The 19777-nt window shown below is 40.2% G+C and overlaps 1 protein-coding gene across 3 annotated transcripts in view; it reads left to right on the top strand.

The window, feature by feature from the left end:
• MSRA (methionine sulfoxide reductase A) overlaps nt 1-19777 on the top strand; it is a 388021-nt gene that overhangs the window by 259340 nt on the left and 108904 nt on the right. For all 3 annotated transcript variants that reach the window (XM_006774771.2, XM_006774773.2, XM_006774772.2), the window contains one exon: nt 12233-12337. In XM_006774771.2, the coding sequence (XP_006774834.1) occupies nt 12233-12337 (105 nt within the window). The remainder of the gene's footprint in view (nt 1-12232; nt 12338-19777) is intronic.

Below are 19777 nucleotides of genomic sequence, written 5' to 3' on the forward strand. Positions count from 1 at the left end.
GTCTTTTATCCATTTTGAGTTTATTTTTGTGTATAGTGTAAGTCGGTGGTCTAGTTTCATTTTTTTTGCATGTATCTGTCCAATTTTCCCAACATCATTTATTGAAGAAACTGTCTTGACTCCATTGTATGCTCTTGCCTCCTTTGTCAAATATTAATTGAGCATAATGGCCTGGGTTGATTTATAGGGTCACTGTTCTGTTCCATTGCTCTAAGTGTCTGTTCTTGTGCTAGTACCAGGCTATTTTGTGAACAGTAGCTTTGTAATATAGCTTGATATCTGGTATTGTGACCCCCTCAACTTTGCTCTTCTTTCTCAAGATTGCTGTGGCTATTTGTTTTTGTGTGTTTTTTTTTATTCCATATAAATTTTTGAAATGCATCTAGGTCTGTGAAATATGCCATTGGCATTTTAATGAGGAGTGCATTGAATCTATAGATTCCCTTGGGTAGTATGGATATCTTGATTATGTTGATTCTACCAGTCCATGAACACGGTATGTTCTTCCATCTGTTTATGTCTTCCTCTATCTCCTTTTTCAGTGTCCTGTAGTTTTCTGCATATAGGACTTTACCTCCTTAATCAAGTTTATTTCTAGGTATCTTAATTTTTTTGGTGCAGTGGTAAATGGGATTGCTTTTTTAGTCTCTCTTTCTGTAAGTTCATTATTGGTGTATAGAAATGACATAGATTTCTTGGACCCTTCTCATTCTTATGTAGTGGTCTTGCCACACCTATTTTAAACAACTTTGAGTTTTTCTAAAGCATTCGACTTCATTCTTAATAGCAATAAAACTATTTCTTTTCTTCACAGTGTGCTATTTAATTCAACTTTGTAATTGCAATGTAAAGTACAATTGGTCTAAACAGGCTTGGGAACAAACACAGCTAACTTGGTAACCAAGCCCTTGATGGGTGGGAGCAGAAGATGCGGGTGTACCAGATAGCACCGTGGGTGTTGTGGTAACATGGCCATCAGCACCGTGTTTGCCAGAAGGAACACTGAGGATCAGTTCATCTGAGCCATCGTATCCACTCTGTGGTTCCCCTTCTCTGCACCATGGTGCTTGTCATTTTCATTGTCTGAAACACCCTCATCCTCAGCTCTGGATGTCTAAGTTGCACTCATTTTTCAGCCCCCACTTCAGATGCACTTCCTCTGTGAGACCTTCCCTGTTCTCTTTCCTCCTTTTCCCCGCACCTCTGCTGTGGCTCCTAACACTTCCTGGCTTGTGCCGTTAGTTGAGTTCTCCAAGAGCAGGCTCTGTATCACGTGTCTTTGGATGTCTCCTATCATTGGTTTAGTGCCATTAATATAACCATGACTCAGTCTCATGTTTATTCAAGTATTGCCTGGCCAAGATGGGACAGAGAGGAGAAGAGGAATCTAAGAATTGGAACACTTTATAGTTAACAAAACCTGTGTGTGTGTGTGTGTGTGTGTGTGTGTGTGTGTGTGTGTGTGTATGTTTTGGGGCATTTTTATATGTACCTGGTTTGCAGATGAGGAAACTGAGACTCACAAAAGTTAAGTAATTATCCAAATCAATATGCTGGCAGCACTCTCAGTGCTCATGGCCCATTTGGTTTTATTCCTCTGGGCATGTCTTTGGGCTCCTAAATTAATTACTGGTTGTCACCAAAGACTTCCTAATCAAGGCCAAAATATCCCAATATCAATCAGAATACAGCTGAATTTGGATCTATAGACATCCATAGGCAGCAGTCATTTAGTGGTTACCCTTAGCTCCAAGGCTTACGGGGAGAGAGCATGATGTTACTGAGTCAATGACTAGGTTGGAGCCACGACCCAAACGACTGTGCTCTGCCACCTACTGTATAATCTTAACTAGGCAAATAATTTGACCTCATTGAGTTTGGTTTTCTCATCTGTAAAATAAATGTAATAATAGATGGAGGTACTATTAAGACTTCATAGATAATTATTGCATATAAAAAGTATTACACAAATCTAAAATATTGTTGTCATCATCCCAGACATATAGAGTACTATTCCACTTAAGGAACAAAAAATCCAGTGCAGGGTTTGGGTTAATATGGAACAAGTTACATTAAGTTTCAAATTGGGACATGCACCCTGTTAATGTGATATGCTTGGTCTTAGTGTCCTGGCCTGATTAAATTTTGCTGAGGGCCTAATTTCCCTTCATAGGTTAAAATAACTACAGGCAAAGGCATGTAGTTTAGATAAATGCTCCCCATTTTTGTTTTGGACTGCCTGAATGTCTGACAAGTGTGAAATTGTCATGAGAGAGGTCTAGAGGCCACGGGAGGCTATGGTAGAGTATAGTATTAAGAGTGCTGGGTCATCCTCTCCTTTGATGTGTCTTCCCCCTATATGCTTCCACAGAACTCTGAACACATCCCTCTCCTAGCAGTAATGGCTTTATCCTGTGTGTTTCCCCTCATGTGTTTCTTTGCCCTCCTGGACTATAAGCTCCTTTTGGCCAGGAACTTATTGTTGTATTAGCTGCACCCAAAAGAGTGCCCAGGGCCAATGCTAGCTGCTCAATGAGTCCATGTTGAACGAATCCCTCCGCTGGTGGTTGCCTTCTATTACAAACCCTATCCAGAAGTGAAAATGAGGCAGGATGTTAAGGAAGCTATTTTGTCAATGTGATTGTATTGCTGTATTAATTGAATTAATTTAGGCCACTGTTTCTCAACCTTTAAAAATTATAGTCACCCTAGGGCAGGGGTGGGCAACCTTTTTGTGAGTGCATGTCCAAACCAGCAAAATCTCTGACTCAAAATTCTTCTGCGTGCCAACCCTAATTTTTTGAGAACATGTTACGCCTACTTGATATCTTATAAGGTGTACGTATGTGAAGAACCTTGAAGAAATAATAAAATTCATTCGAGCGACAAAAACACAGTTTATGATGATGCTCTAGGAAGGCAGGGAGAGGTAAGGCAGAGGCATAGAAATTGCTCTTCCCCTCTCTCGTCAATCCATGTCTATGGTCTTTAAGATAACTTGTTATGTAAAATTATTTATTTATCTAAGATGCACCTACACTGAATTTATCTGAAAAATAAAGAAGTTGATATTAAGAAAAAAATTGTAAATGGAAGATTATAAGAGAGGGAGGGGTTGCCACCCCTGCCCTAGGGCGTCTTTTTAGCCATTTCTTTCCTAATTGTGTCTCCTGCCCTGATTAAAATTTAATATCACAGATATACTGTATGTTAGGTTGTGTATGGTGGCCCTTTGGAGGGCCATATCATTTTAACATGTAAGATGCTTTTGTCTCCCAAGAGCCAATTCCCCCCTCCCTTGGAAGTGATACAACCCCATTGAGAATGCCAGAATTAGACTATATTTGACTAAATTTATAGAATCAGCTGATATTTTAAGAATTTCTATTGATATTTACACAATTTTAAAATTAAGATTAAGCTTTGGTTGCTCATCTTGTTGACATGCTTTCAAGATAAGGCTGTTGGATTAATATATATTTTTTGGACCAAATAAGTGATGCTTTTGGTACCAAATAGGTAGACAAAGCCAAGACTTTCCCAGACCACCAACAGTATATCGGATTGAGGCTAAGTTATGCACAAATCTAAATGCTGGTTCATAGTTCCATTCTTCTAAAAAATATTTAAACTAAGCATAAGTTATGCTTATTGTTAATTAATTTAGGCAGCTAAATAAGTCAGAGCCATGCTTTCTGGCTGATCCTGCCAAGACATTCCTGTTTGGGGTATCCTATATGATAAAAGTATAGTATGCAAATTGTCCCCTCGACTGTAGTTCTTCTGGGAGTTCGACCAGGGGGCAGGCCAGGGGAAGGGAGGGAGGCCCTGGCCAGTGGAGGCGGCAGGCAGCTGGGGGAAGGAAGGGAGTACCCAGCCAGCAGCAGCAGCTGCTAGGGACCATACCATTGCATGAGCTTCGTGCACTGGGCCTCTAGTTATTAATAACGTACCATGCAAATTGGGAGAATATGCTGCTACCACTTACACTTAAAAAGCAACTGTAATGTGGTTTATGTGCCAGATGAATAGGCAGTTATTATCCTTGGATGACTTGAAGTAGCTCTTCTGGAACCTCTGTATAAGCAGCCACAGTGTTAGCAAAGATGAGCTCTAATTGGGGTGCCTTTTCTCCTCCATGTCATTAAGCATTTCGGATGGTTTTTGAAGAATATGAAAATACATCTGACTTGGTTTTGAAGACCTCTTTTGTTATCATGATTCCAAAAGTGCTCTAGCTATCTTTTCACTCTCATTTGGAACACATACACTTTTAGGAAAACCTGTTTTTGGCAGTTTGCCCAAAGAAACCCAATTTTGCTTGGAGAGTATTCCATATAGTTCTGTTTGTATTAACATGGATTCTAAATGGTTGGCAGCTTTTCATATAGTGAAGTTCCATTATGACATGGCTTATCACTGGTACTATGTGATGTAGAGAGACTAGTACTGATACATAGATTGCCAGTAAGTTCCCAAGTGCTTTCCCTTCAGTATCTATTATTTAGTGCTCTCCACCATACTCTAAGATTGATAGGACAGATGTTCGTATCCCCATCTTATAGATGAGGAACTGTGATAAGAGAAGATAAGTGGCTTGTATTCAAGATTATGCCCTCAGATACAGCTCTTCTGATCCAAAGTCAGTGCCCTTTATCTGGCCTATGAAGCTCTATACCTGTAGCCTCCTTGGGAGTCATTGTGGAGTGAGTAGACCCCAAAGGCACAGCCCAGACAAGCAGAAGGTAGATTTGCCTCAGTAAAGGTGCAGTGTTCCAGCGGTTAGGGCATCCCGACAATGGCATGGATGCCTTTGTGAAATCGTGTGTGTCCCACCACTCGAGATGTTCATCTGGATGTTGCAGTGGTGTAAAACCATGTGGCATTTGGCTAGTTGATCTTTCGAGCACCTTACAATCCTGAGACTTTAAAAAAATCTTGTCTGGTTTCTCTTCCTTGATATAGCTGCATTTATCAAATGCCTAATTTCATGGCTTCTTTTCCCAACTTTGCATTAAAAGCATCCTTAAGGCTTTGTGAGGAGAATATTCCCAGGACTGACCCTAGGTCTCCTGTATCAGAACCCCAGTGTGGGTAAAGTGGGAGATGGGAGCATTTTTTTAAAGTTTCACTCTAAGGCACACAGTTGGGAACCACTCTTGTGTTGCCTACTAATAACAAGGTACAAGTAGGACTCATTTTTGACTTGGTGGTATAATTTAACAGCATCAAGGAGTCCTAGTTTCTCAGTGTGCGGTGCCCTTTTAAATTTAAATCAGGCCATTTAATAAAGCTGTGTTTGATCTCTCTGCTTCAAGGGTACCGTGATTCTCGACTTGGCAGGTTAGTTTTGCTAATACAGTATCTCATAATTCCTGCCCATCTCATGGCTGCGTGGGAGTTGGTGCTGGTCTAGGAAATAGGCATTGATCAGCCCAGCCACACAGATCCTTTCATACACTTCATGTTCTGAAGAAATCGGCTCAAAGCATGTGCGGGCCTGCCTCTAAAATCAGCAGGTTGGATACAGAAACTAGTAAGCTGCTCACTCCTGGACTAGTTACTTACTAGTTAGCTTTGTAGCAGTAAGAAAGCTCTAGGAGCATGAGGATTAATGGTTGTCATTGTTTTCTTGAGCAATTTTCTTGATCAAGTCCTCAACTGTGTTGCTATCACCCCTCAGAGAGAATAATCTTGGAAGGATGTGTCTGTATTAAATACACGCCAAAGGATTATAAATTCCCTGCCATGTCTCCCATGGTGGACCAAAAAAAAGAAAAAAAAGAAAGGAAGAAAAGAAAAAAATTACAATCACCCAACAGTATTTGTTCTATTTTTTAATCAATAGGAAGCTTTTTAAAGCTTACATTTCTCTTTGGACACTTTAAGTGACTGATGAGACAAAAGAAAAAAGCCAAGATAAAGTGACAGTATAGACACTCCTCAAATCCTATAATGAACTCCACAGGGCATCCAATTTTGATGTATTAGGACTTTTTTTTATAATGAGTACATTGTTGGAAATCACATTTTCTACCTGCAGGAGCTGGAGATGAAACTGAGCTGACATCTTACCTCTTTGTAGTTAATTAGCAAGAGGAAAGCAGTGTTTTCAATCTCATATGGGAAAGGGGCAGTATTAGTCATCCCCCACTCTGCCTCTTCTTTCACACTTCTGGCTCCTTTGTGTGCTCTTTGATCTGGTTTATCGGTTTGGATGGGCCTTGTTGGCTGAGAAAGTTGAGGGGAGTTGAAGAATAGTTATTATTTAATGAAAAAATAGCTATAGCTCACTTTTACCCACCATCTTGCCTGTAGGATCAATAAAATAGATCAGATCCAGCAGGGATGGCTTGATGGTTGAGCGTCATCAACCTGTGAACTGGGAGGTAGAGGTCGATTCCCGGTCAGGGCACATGCCCAGTTTGCAGGCTTAATCCCAGTGTGGGGCATGCAGGAGGCAGCTGATCAATAATTCTCTTTCATCACTGATGTGTCTATCACTCTCTTTTCCTCTCTGAAATCAATAAAAATATATTTAAAAAATAAAATAGATCAAGTCTTTTTCTTTTCGAGAGCAGTTCCTTACCTGGACCAGACTGCAGGCAGTGCCCAGGCTGCAAGTGTTCTTTGTTGTCACTATATTAACAGTCGTTACCATTGGATCCCCAGCACTTAGCACAATGCCTGGAACTTAGTAGGCACTCAGTAAATATTTATTAACTAATGAATAAGTAAAACAGTGTTCACCCATACAGTAAAGTGTTAAAGTTTCATCAATTGTATCTGATATCTTCCTCTGGGTAGTAACTGTGTCCATAGTAAGACATGTGGTGTGGTTTGCATAGAATTCAGGGACAGAAACAGAGCAGAGCGTGTAAGTATGATTCCATTTAGGGGACTGGTCCGCAGGCAGGTGAGCAGGGCTGGGGTCAGCATGGCCACTCATCCACATGGAGGGAAGTCAGTGGTTGAAAAATCCAGCACAATGATCTCTCCAATCTGTGTGTATTTTTTTTAAATATATTTTATTGACCTTTCACAGAGAGGAAGAGAGAGAGACAGAGAGTCAGAAACATTGATCAGCTGCCTCCTGCACATCTCCCACCGGGGACGTGCCCGCAACCCAGGTACACGCCCTTGACCGGAATCGAACCTGGGACCCCTCAGTCCACAGGCCGACGCTCTATCCACTGAGCCAAACCGGTTCTGGCCTGTGTGTATTTATTAATGTCAGATCATGTGCCCAGTCCTACTGAGTAGGCCACCTGCCTGCTCTCTCTTCTCTCCTCACCTGCCTGATGTAGTAAACATTAATCAGGCTAACCTGGAAGAGTTGAAGACAACATTCCCCCCATGGAATGGAGAGCTATGACATAGGGCTTTTAAAAATCGGCTTATTTATCTTGGGGAGCTATTTAAAAACACCTGGCCGTGTATGGATGATTTGGCTCCTAAAAAGCTCCCGAGGTCTCCAGACTGCCCAATTTTTCTGACCCCAGAACTCTCCCCTATGTCTCTTCTGGGATGTTTTGTCTTATAAGGAATGACTGCTCATATCTACCCCGTGAGGCCACACAGGGAAATGCCCAGGGAGGATATTCATCCTTTTCATTTGTTTTTTTTTTCTCCAAGATATTTTTGAACAATGTGAAAGCACTTATCATGCTACTGTGAGTTGTTAACAAGCACGTTTGCACATCACATCTATTATGCTGTTTGCACAAAGTTATGTGAAGAAACAGCTAGAAGTATTTTTAAGATATAGCCTTTTATCTCTGGAAGCACCAGAAAGTATTTGCAGATTGGTTTCAGGAATCAAATTAGCCTGGCACATTGGTAAGTTCCTGGAGGCGTGGACACTTCTGTAAGTGGCTTCTGGCCCCTTAATCCTTTTGATCATTTGCACTGTGTATTTTTACACTGGCTCTTGTACTTTGGAGAAATAAAGTAAAGAAACTTAAAGGTGAGTTTGAGGAAGGCTTCTCCACACTTTGTTTATTAATTCAGGTGGATCTTGAATTTTAATGGTAATAGTTTCTTTTAAACAACCAAGCATTTTTCAAAACCTCTCCAAAAGTAATGTCAGTGCTCAGATTATGTCTGAAAGTGTTTGCTGGTGAGTGGAAATCTTTCCTGACCCCTTATTGCTGCCACAAAAGAAGAACCTAATCTTGGAAAAGTCTTGCCAGCCTGGATGTCAATTACCTCACAACTGTGACTTCTCACCTGGGCCACTGCCTGTGTTCTATTTTCTGTCACTTGGTGACTTTAGGTATCTGAAGACTGGCTCAGAGTCGTACAAGGAGCCCAAGCCTCACCTCCCATTAACTCCTGGTTGGATCTTCGCTGGATCCTGTCACTTACTGGCTATGAGACATTGTGTGAAAAAGCTTGTGGAGAGGCCTCATCTTCCCTATATGTAAAATGGGGAGCACATCTCGTAAAGTTGTGAGCAATATCTGTATGGCCATATTTATAGCAGCATTATTCACCCTAGCCAAAAGGTGGAAGCTACCCAAGTGTCCTTGGAGAGATGGATGGATGGATAAACTAACTATGGTATATACATACAATGGAATATTATTTAGCCTTAAAAAGAAAGGACATTTTGACACATGTTTCAACATGGATGAATCTTGAGGACATTATGCTAAGTGAAATAAGCCAGTCACACACAAAAATACTATATGATTCCAATTATATCAAGTACCAAGGGTAGTTGAATTAAAGAGACAGAAGTAGAATGATGATCGCCTGAAAGGAGGAAGGAAATAGGGAGTACGTTCTGGAGATGGATGGTGGTGAGGGAAGCACAAGTGATTGCACTTAGTTGTACACTTAAATTTGGTTAAATGGTAAATTTTATGTTATATATATTTTCCACAATAGAAAAATTTGTTGTAAGCCTGAAAGAATATCAAGTAGGGAAACTGCTTGTCATTTTATCAGCATTCAGTAAGAAGTAACAGCTTTTACCAAGGTTGGGACATTGTATTCTAATGTTTACATGATATTTCATCCTGTGGCTCTGCCATAATTTGCTTCTTTTTGTTTGTTTCTTTGACTTATGGGTTACTTATAATACTCCACCATTGTAATGATGATGGAGTGAATTTTCTGTGTGTGCACACGTCTCTTTTCCATTGTTTGGAGTTATATCTTTGAGATCTATTGTCTGGATCACTTAGGGTGAATTATTCTTAATCTGTGTGGCTTTTCTGCATATGCTAATGGTGTTTCAGAAGGGTGTAGTCACTGCACCAGTCAAGGGAAAAGGCAGGTTCTAGAGTTCCTCATCAGCACCAAGGGCACTTGTAAGCAGTTTTACAAAATGTAATAAGGAAGAGATGGTACCCTAATGTTTCAATATGCATTTATTTCCTTTTACCACAAAAAACGTGAGCATTTTTTAGTCTTGATTTATGTTTATATCTTTCTATGTATGATTACATCTTTTGCCTATTTCTAGTGTGGTTTCTATGCCTTTCTTATGAATTCTATTTGTCATGTTGGTAACATATTGTTGCCATTTTTAATATTCTTAGGGCTTTACTTCTTATGTAGTTAAATCATATCTTTAAACATTTCAAAATACAAAATAGTAATATTTTAAAATAGATCAAAAGTGGTTTTACAATAACATGATTATTATACTTAATGTATCTTCTTCCTATAATTTCCTCATTTTTCTTTTCATATCTGTTAGCATAAAATCTGTCTAGATGCTTAACTGACATGACTATAGCATTTGAATTAAAATTATGTAGACTGACCAATTAATAAAATATTAATAACCCAATATAAAAAATGCATTATAAGACTTAGAAAAAGAAAAAATTTAAATAGTTAATAAACATGACTTTTTAACTCACTAATTAAATGTATTAAAAATAAAATGATAGAATATTACATTGTAGCTATAAACTGGTAATGATCAAAAACATTATAATAGTGACTGAGACTGGCCCTCAGATATGCTGCCAGTGGCAGCTTGACATTAGATATCAAGAAACTTAAAAACGTTTACATACATTGATTTAGAAATTCCACAAATACATGGCTTGAGGCAGCCTCAGAAATGTGAGAAGATATATTCATAGATAAAAACAGGATTCAGTCTAAATGCCCAATGACAGGGAATGATTGAATAAGTAATAATAGTACAACCCTCTTTGGAGTGTTATATACTAGTAGTCACTATAAATGGTATTTTTTAAAAATTTCAGTGATATGGGGAAATACAACATGCTGGTAAGTGGATAAAGCCTGATGCAGTGATTATACTAAAACAAGTTGTATGTGGCGGTGTGTGTGTGTGTGTGTGTGTGTGTGTGTGTGTGTACATGCGCATATCTAGTACATATCCAGAAAGAGATGAGTAAAAAATATTGATAGTACTTATAAGGGAGAAGTATAGATGATTTTCATTTTCTTTTCTATACTTCTCCACATTTTCTAAGCTTCATATTCTTTGCAAATTATTGTCTCTATAATCAAACAAATTTAAATATGAAAGAAGATAAAATATTATGAATAGATTTTTTTCCTTTTCTGGATTCATGTTCACTTTGCTCTCTTTGCTTTGATGTGTTAGACAGAATCCTGGAAAGAAGTCAGAAGGTATTTTTTCAGGTTATGGTCCAGAAATTCGCTAGCTATTTGACAGTGAAAATCTAACTTACACATCTTTTAATGTTTGTATTTGTAAAATGGGAGTTTCACCTTCCCTGCCTACACCATAAGATGGTTGTGAGAATTAAGGTGGGGCTACCAACAAATATGAAAATAGGACTACAAGTTGAGGGGTAAGTTCAAGGGATTCCTGGAACCGGCGAGGTTTGATAGTTTGTTAGGACTCACTGAGAGCTGTTATTCTCATAGTTACAGATTCTTTCGGGCAAATCGACCAAAGTAAGAGATGCATAGAGCAGAAACTTGAAGGATCCAGTGCAAAGCCTCTGTGTCCTGTCCCATGCAGTCAGGGTGTTACTCGCCCGTGTGTTACTTCCTGGCATCCATGCATGACCATATGCAGAGAGTATGGCCCACCAGGAAACTGGTGAAAGCTTTGGCGTCCAGAGTTCTTATTGGGGCTTCATTACATAGGCATGATAGATAGATTGAATGATTGTCCATAGAATGGAACTCAGTCTGTGTTATCCCCACCCTCTGTCATATGGTTGGTCTTTAGCCCTCACCTTAACATTGTTGGGTATAGCCAACCTTATCCTAAGATTTGAGGAGCTGCTCAATCTTAAGATTCCCAGTCTCTATCTTAAGGCTGTTGGTGTGAGAGCCCCACCCTAAAGAACACCACTTCTACCAGTGACATGATTACCACGACCTAGAGGCCTATGCAAAGGTCAGATAACTCTTTAGGCGAGGCTAAATGTTTTACTACACATGAGAGGACCAAAGAGAGATGGACAACAAAGTTAAATATGGAGATGGTGTTTGTATGGACGGTTCTATTATTTACTATGTCCTAACACTGTAAAATAAGGAAGGGCATGAATTCCGTAGGTATAAGTGATACTGCAAATATCCTTTTCACAGATCCACAGAATCTTGGAGACCACCTTTGAGAATGGGCGCAGGTGCTGGAGACAGACATTTGCTACAGCAGTTGTTTACCACATAGACAAAGTGGGCTGAGAAAGCACTTCCTGCCCCACTGGGTATCTGAACCTGACCTTGCCTTAGTGTTAACAGCTCAGCAAATTGTTCCTCTGTTAATGAATTTATCTAACATGAACAAGTTATAGGTCTGCATTTTACAAGTTTCTCTATTTGGGACCATCTCTCTCTGTATTGCAGCTGAGCTTACTGCATACAGCAAGGGATGATGATAAAAATAAATCAACTCATTCCCCTTTGCAGGGTTTCAAATCTCAAGCACTATGTCAGAGGGGATCCATAAGGTTTCAAAAGGGTGAAATTGGAAAAATAAAAACGCGAGCTTGTTTTCTTGTGAAATTTAAAAAAAAAACAGAGCACTGTGGAGAATTCAGCATCGTCAGGAAACTTGATAAATGACAACTGCATGCTTTTAGGGGAAAAGAACCAGTGACAGAGACTTAGAACAAAACCTCAGCTGAAGCACAATTATGCTCCCACCCTTCAGAGAAAAGGATGTTAGCCTTGGTCTAGTGGGTTGTTTTTTAATAAGTAACTTGTAATAAGTTGATGCTGTCAGTGAATTTTGGTTGTACATTCTGTTTCTTTCAAGGAAAAACTGGGCATGCCGAAGTAGTCCGAGTGGTGTACCAGCCAGAGCACATCAGCTTTGAGGAGCTGCTCAAGGTCTTCTGGGAGAATCATGACCCGACCCAAGGTAGATGAGTGAGCCAGTATTTAATTATCTTACTAATTACAGCTGGGATAATTAGTGTTTGAGCTGCATGGAAGAGATGAACCTTGAAATCACACAGGAGCTCAAGAATATGATTGCAGACATTTATTGACGGAGAAGAGGAGGGGCTGGGGAGAAAAAGGGTGAGAGAATAAAGGCGCAGCCACAGTCGGTGCCCCTCCCCCCTTTACAGCTGTCAGGGGTGGGAAAATTCCCACAGAGAAAGACGCCAGACAATAGAGGTTCGTTCACCTTTATTATTGCATTATTCCTCCTTAATGCAGTCTTTTGTCTACAAAATTAAAGTGTCTTTTAGCAGCTCCAAAGTTTTCTGATTTATGGTTCCTTTATTTCCCTGAATGTAGCCTTTCTCATCATTTGACGTTATCGGGTGTGTGTTTTTTAATGTCTGTGGGTGATAAAAAAAGAAAAAAGAACATTAAGGTAAAATGCAGTATTCAGTAGCTCCACAATGCTTTCATTATTTAAATATTTCATTTGTCTTCTGTGAAATTTGTTATATGGAGATATTAATATATTTGCGTTATAAACAATGGTGGCCAGAAATTTTATTTGAATGTACGCACAAGCAAAAATCCCATGTTGGCAAATATCATTGTAATATTCAATAATAGAGCCATTTCCAGATCTCATCCTAACAGCCTTACGATCACTGCTTTGCCAATGGGATGATCTGATATTATGAGGCTTATGAGCTCAAAAGTCCTATATGATTTTCACAAGCCCTGTTCATTTAGCCATCAGTCTATTTAAAAATGCTTCCCTTTAGTGTCAGGTTTTTGTGTAGCGGGTATGCTGTGTTGGCAGTTTCCTGGTGAACGGATGTCTTTTTCCACATGCTCATTGTGCTTTGTGCTGGAACCTTAATGTTATTCAAAAGCAGAGGCTGGTGGGTCCTGGTTCTGAGAACCTCCCAGTGTCTGTGATTTGCCAAAGGGTGAAGGTCAGAGCTAAGACAAGAGTAACAAATTGTTAAATGAACCAGAGTAAGGCAAGCCCAGGATCCAGGCATATCCACCAGGGTGGATGAAGGCCTAGGAAGGCAGGAATCAGTTTTCTATTTTAGTAAAGTGTGGCTAGACATGGGGGGATGAGTCCCTGGTGGGAGAGCAGTGATGTAGGGGACAGGGGTAGGGAGGACTGGTAGGGCAAGAATACTATAATCAGAAGGTTCAGGTGTCACCCCAGTGTGGACTACCAGCCTCCTGTCATCAAGTGAGACAGGCTTGGTTCAGTGGAAGCTGTGCCTGATGAGCTCTTAAAGGTGATCACTAGGAGCAGCCATTCAGCCATTTGCCTCTTAAAGCCAAGGGTTAGGGCAGGTTGCTGAGAACTCCAAAATTCTCAATGGAGACGCATACCAGGAGCCCAGTAAGCCCGAAGTCATGTAGGAGACAGGCTCCTACAGGTCCCTGAGGTTGGGTATGCACCATTTGGCCATGCCAACTATAATGCCATGATATGAAAGAATCACCTTATGCTTAGCCCTGGTAAAATATTGAAAAGGGTGAAGTCTGTTATCCACTTTTCTCTCCTTATTTCTCTTAACTTCTCACCAATTTTATCATATTTTTACTAGTACACCTCAGATAATTAGGTCACTAGTACTGGCCCCTGAATCTCATGGGGGAATTCTACTTTAGAAAAGAATCTTAAAAGAACCTTTTGGTCTTCCACCCCACATGTTAAATTTATCTCAACTGTGCCTTAGCCCTTTTTGAAATCCTTTGTTTACTATCTAATTTGTTAGGGATGAAATAACAGAGTACCTAAGACTGGGGTGGTTTAACCAACAGAAACTTGTTTTCTCACAGTTCTGAAGGCTGGAAGTCAGAGATGAAGGTGTTGGCAGGGTTGGTTTTACCCTGATTGTCTTTTCTCTTTGTCTTTACCCAATCTTCTCTGTGTGCATCTGTGTCCTAATCTCCTCTTACTATAACATCATCACTCAGATTTAATTAGGGCCCACCCAAATGACCTCATTTAATCTTTTTGTTTAATGGTGTGTTGTTGTTTTTTTAAATTGATTTCAGAGAGGAAGGGAGAGGGAGAGAGAGAGAGATAGAAACACCAATGATGAGAGAGAATCATTGATTGGCTGTCTCCTGCATGCCCCACACTGGGGATTGAGTCCAAAACGTGGGCATGTGCCCTGACTGGGAAGCAAACCTTAACCCCTGGTTCTTAGGTCAACACTCAACTACTGAGCCACTCAGCTGGGCTGGCCTTATTTAGTCTTAATCTTTAATGACTATCTCCAAATATGGTAATGTTTTGAGGTACTGGAGGTTAGGGTTTAAAATTATGATTCGTGGGTACTAGGGAAATACAATATAGCTCATAACACTAATAGTACACCATTTTCATCCTGACTGGTTTGGCTCAGTGGATAGAGTGTCAGCCTACGGACTGAAGGGTCCTGGGTTCGATTCCAGTCAAGGGCATGTACCCTGGTTGTGGGCTCGATTCCAGTCAAGGGCATGTACTCTGGTTGCAGGCGCAGCCCCCGTAGGGGATGTGCAGGAGGCAGCTGATCGATGTTTCTCTCTCATCGACGTTTCTAGCTCTCTATCCCTCTCCTTTCCTCTCTGTAAGAAATCAATAAAATATACTTGAAAAAAAAGAGTACACTATTTTGGTTTGTGTACTATTCTTATTGTGCTATTTTTATTCTAACTGGGGTGCATAGACTGGAAAAGACTTTAGAGGTCATCTTGTTAAACTTCAGCTTTAGTTCTACAAGCCAAAAGATGAAATTTTGGTTTAAGGACCATGGGATTTGATTATTTAGTGACATTTTTACACTGATATTTGGACAAATTGCACAGCTAGGAGGAGAGTTTCTCTGCCCTTTCATACATTTGTTCCTGTTTAGAATAGTGCTTGATGCAATATACTCGTCACTCATAGTAAATCACAAGATATCTGATCTTCCCAGGTTATTATTAGAATTACCTTTTTGGATACTTTAGTGTAATGGGCCATGGTAACAATCGTTCTCTGCCTTGCAAGGTTTCCCATGAACCTTCTGGAAAAAAAGGCCAAATGAGTGATCACATGACCCAGGTCTGGCCAATCACAGTATCTTTTCCTGTTGTCAACAATGTTTGACCCAAAGAACAGTCATGTGACCCAAGCAGGACCAATTATAGTCCTTCCCCAGGACTCTTGATGAGAGAAACTAGTGTTCTCACTTTATTGGGGTGCCAAGGTGATGGTGCACTGAGCATGGAAAGAGTCTGTTCACAGGATAAGCAAGGGAGGAAGATGAGAAGACGCTGAGAAGTAAGGGTTGGAATGAGAATCTTCAGGAGACTTGGGGCTCTGAGACTTCATGGTCCTACCGTTCTTCCTTCAATTCTGAGAGTTCTCCTTGTAGCATTCCAAGCAATGAGGACTAACAAGTATCCTCCTCTTTCCTCTTTTTCACTAAAGCTAGTTTGTTGGGTTTCTACTACTTGCAATAACAAAAATCGTGAATAATTCCCCTATTCAGCTTAATCATTGTGCTCATTATCTTCAGTAACTATTAGTTAACCATGTTCATTTGGCTCTATAAATCTGAGGTCTAAGGCCATTTTGTTAATAGTTTTACCATTGACTCAGACATGGACTTAAGGACACAATAATTGTTTCTTCAAGACTGGTTGGTGGTTTGATTAAAGGGTTCCTTGGTAATTCAGAATTCAGAATTGGGTTTGAGATTTGTGATCTTTGACCTAAGACCATATCATATCCATATCCTCTCTCAATATTTCTGAATTACTATGAAAGATATTAATTAACAAATTTTATCTTGTTTCTATTCTGTTAGCTAGGTGTTGGGCAAGATGGTGCTAAATCACTAAGTGGTCTGGAATAAGTAGAAGTATGGTTAATGCATAGGAAAAATGTATTCCTAAAGGAAGAAAATGGTTTAATCTCAATGTACTGGAATCAAATGAGCATTTAGATAAATGTCTATAAGACCATAGACCAGCAGTTCTCAACCTGTGGGTCGCGACCCCTTTGGGGGTCGAACGACCCTAAGACCATCAGAAAACACATATATAATTACATATTGTTTTTGTGATTAATCACTATGCTTTAATTATGTTCAATTTGTAACAATGAAAATGCATCCTGCATATCAGATATTTACATTACGATTCATAACAGTAGCAAAATTACAGTTATGAATTAGCAACGAAAATAATTTTATGGTTGGGAGTCACCACAACATGAGGAACTGTATTAAAGGGTCGCGGCATTAGGAAGGTTGAGAACCACTGCCATAGACTAAAATATTAACCTGAAATCATTAAAACAAACATATGTTAAAACTGGAATATTAAAAGCAAAGAAACATAAGTTCAGAATAATCCAGGTATCAATGGATTAACTATTTCTAGGGAGCCCTGACATCCTAAGACATATCTTCACCTGTAATTTTTCTGAGCTAAGAATTTGAAGCTCACTTCCTGAATGATGGGCATATATATGGACATGTAGCAGGAGATAGCTGGGCTGCACATGAACTTGATCCTTTGACCACAGCTTCTCAATCCTCTACTTGTCATGTTTCCCAGTGAAAAGTGGCACAGAAAAGAAAGGCTTCCCATTGTCCAAATGAGGTAAATAGAGACATTTAAGACTGAGTGCTCTGACTCAGAAAATGGACATTTCAGAGTCAACAAGTGGCATGTTGGATCTGGTGGAGACTCTGGTCTGTGAAGCAATAGGTTCTTTTCCAGAAACAAGAGTGACTCCTAAAACTGCCTAAGGAATGTTCTTGCCTTTACCAGAATTGCTTCTCACCAGAAAGACAAAACTTGAGTAAAAGTGGAGAAGGCATTGACCTTTGATGTGAAGCTGTACCCAGGAAACACACAATTCTCCACAGAACTGTGACTCAAGATAAATGTGTTTTAATTAGCATGTTGAAAGACTTTAGTACCTTGTTTACAAAATCATTAGGGATTTGAAGGGGCCACTTAAATGTTTTAGTTATAATTTACTTCATTTTGTGGGAAAAGCCGTCTTCCTGAATATTTGCATATGTGGGATTCTTGCTAATGTCAAGTGTCTACTGTAGAAGAAAAAGCAGGAATTTGAGCTTAATTAAAGTCAGCTTTATTCACTCAGGTATTCATGGCATAGATTAGCCAGAGAATACCCTGCATGTTCTTCACTGCTTCCAAGTACTAAAGGCGGCTCTCACAGTCTCCAGCCTGACGGGAAGGAGGAAGTCCCCGTGTCTTCCCTTTTGCAGGGAGCAAATCCCGTAAGAGAACTATTAGAAAGTGTAGGCTTCTAAAGATATAGGTGGGGCCAGACACCTGTAATTCCACAGCCAATATGCAGTGAGTCCTGAGAGAGTACCACTCAATGGATTAGTGTCGTGGGGAGTAGCAGACCTAATGGCATCATTATACATTTGGCCAGTAAATAGGGTAGATTTTTCTCTTAATTTACCAATTACCACAAAACCTGTACTTTGCCGGAGCTTTCAGATAGCACTGTTTAAGCTACTATGTCCTAGTCTGTCTTTCTTTTTTATTCATTGGAGAAATAAAGTCCTTCCAGGCTTCTAAGGGTAGACTGGGGCATGCCCATTCTTGACCATACGGTCCCCAAGCTCCTCTAGTCTCCAGGCAACATGGCAGAACCTGAGATTTATATTTGGGTTCTGGCCCCAGCTGGATCTCTTCCCAATCTTGCAACCTTGGCCAAAACAATTGTTCATTCTGAACCTCTATTTTCAGAAAAAAGGGATACTAATGTCTATATAGCTTACTTCATGGGCCATCATTAGAATTAAAATAATCTGAAAATACCTTGAAAATGGTTAAGTACCATGCAAATGACAGGCATTGTTATGTTCTCAATACAACAACACAATTTCACCAGGTCTATTTATTTTTATATCCATATTGATAAATGTTTTCATGGAGCTCCCTGTGATGTAGTTGGGCCCTTAGTATATTTTTTAAAGCAAATATATTAAAATGCTACTATGAATTTAATCACACTTTAAACTGAATGCCTATTTTTTTAACCAACACAATGTCCCCACACCTGCGGAAAATGGAAATTCTTACACACCTAATGTGTCCTACAGCTTCTACCATACCTGCTGTGCAGGTGGATTTTGTACCTCTTGCAGTAGCTCCAGGCCCTCCTGGTGAACTGTGGCCACAGGTGGGGGCTGCTCTAGAGCACTCCTGAAGGAGCAGTGGCCTTCCTGCAGAGGCCTCCTGGCTGAGACTAGGCATTGAACCCATATCAGTTTCCTTATTTCTGTGGTATTGGAATTTTAGCTGGATATGCTTCTACCCATAGCAACTAAATTTCCCAGAAGCCTTATGGCTAAGTATGGCCATGTATCAAATTCTGACTCCCTGGCCATGACTACAAGTGATGGTGCACAACTTCTGGGTTGTGTGTACTGAGAGGAAGGGGTGTTCTTTTCCTCCTCCTCCCTTCCCACAGGTTGCATGTGCTTGTAGTGGTGAACTGTCTGGACCACTGGGATGGGGGCTTTACACTTGTAATTGAGGCATTACAAGATAGAAGGCTCCAGAGTTATCATCCCAGGCTGGACTCTATACAAGAACTGTCTTCTTTAAGCTACTGTTATTTTGGTTTATTTTAGGCCTTTTTATTTTCTACAACAGATGAAACTCTATCCGTACTAAAATAGCCTTCAACTCTAAGCTGATGAACTCCTAGTTCACTCCTCTGAAGATCTTAATTAAAATTTTCCCCAATTAGCCGAAACCGGTTTGGCTCAGTGGATAGAGCATCGGCCTGCGGACTGAAGGGTCCCGGGTTCGATTCCGGTCAAGGGCATGTACCTGGGTTTCGGGCACATCCCCAGTGGGAGGTGTGCAGGAGGCAGCTGATCGATGTTTCTCTCTCATCGATGTTTCCGACTTTCTATCTCTCTCCCTTCCTCTCTGTGAAAAATCAATAAAATATATTTAAAAAAAATAATTTTCCCCAATTAAATGCCTTTAATGAAATCTGTTAAGAGTATGGACTCTGGGGTTAGAGGAGATATGGCTTTAATTGGGCTTTAATGCCACGTGCTAGCTGTGTGGCCTGGGAAAGTTGCACAGCCTTACCAAGTCTTGTTTCTCTCTACCCCACTTGACCACTGGGTCCTAGCTGTATTGTTTCTCATCTGGCTGCTACCAGTAGCTTTCTAACTGACCCGTTTTGTCCTTTCCTAACCCATTCTCCATAATGACCTGTTAAACACACAAAACAAAGTATGTCCCTCTCCTGCTTAAAGCACAGGCCTGGTTGTCTATTTTCTTTGGGACAATAATACAGACTTTACCCTGGTCAGCATGGCCAGGGATTAGCTGCTTGGTGCCTGCTTCTCCAACGTTTTTACCCCTCCCCAGCCCTTACACA

This window comes from Myotis davidii, unplaced genomic scaffold, assembly GCF_000327345.1.
Source record: "Myotis davidii unplaced genomic scaffold, ASM32734v1 scaffold524, whole genome shotgun sequence".
NCBI lineage: Eukaryota > Metazoa > Chordata > Mammalia > Chiroptera > Vespertilionidae > Myotis > Myotis davidii.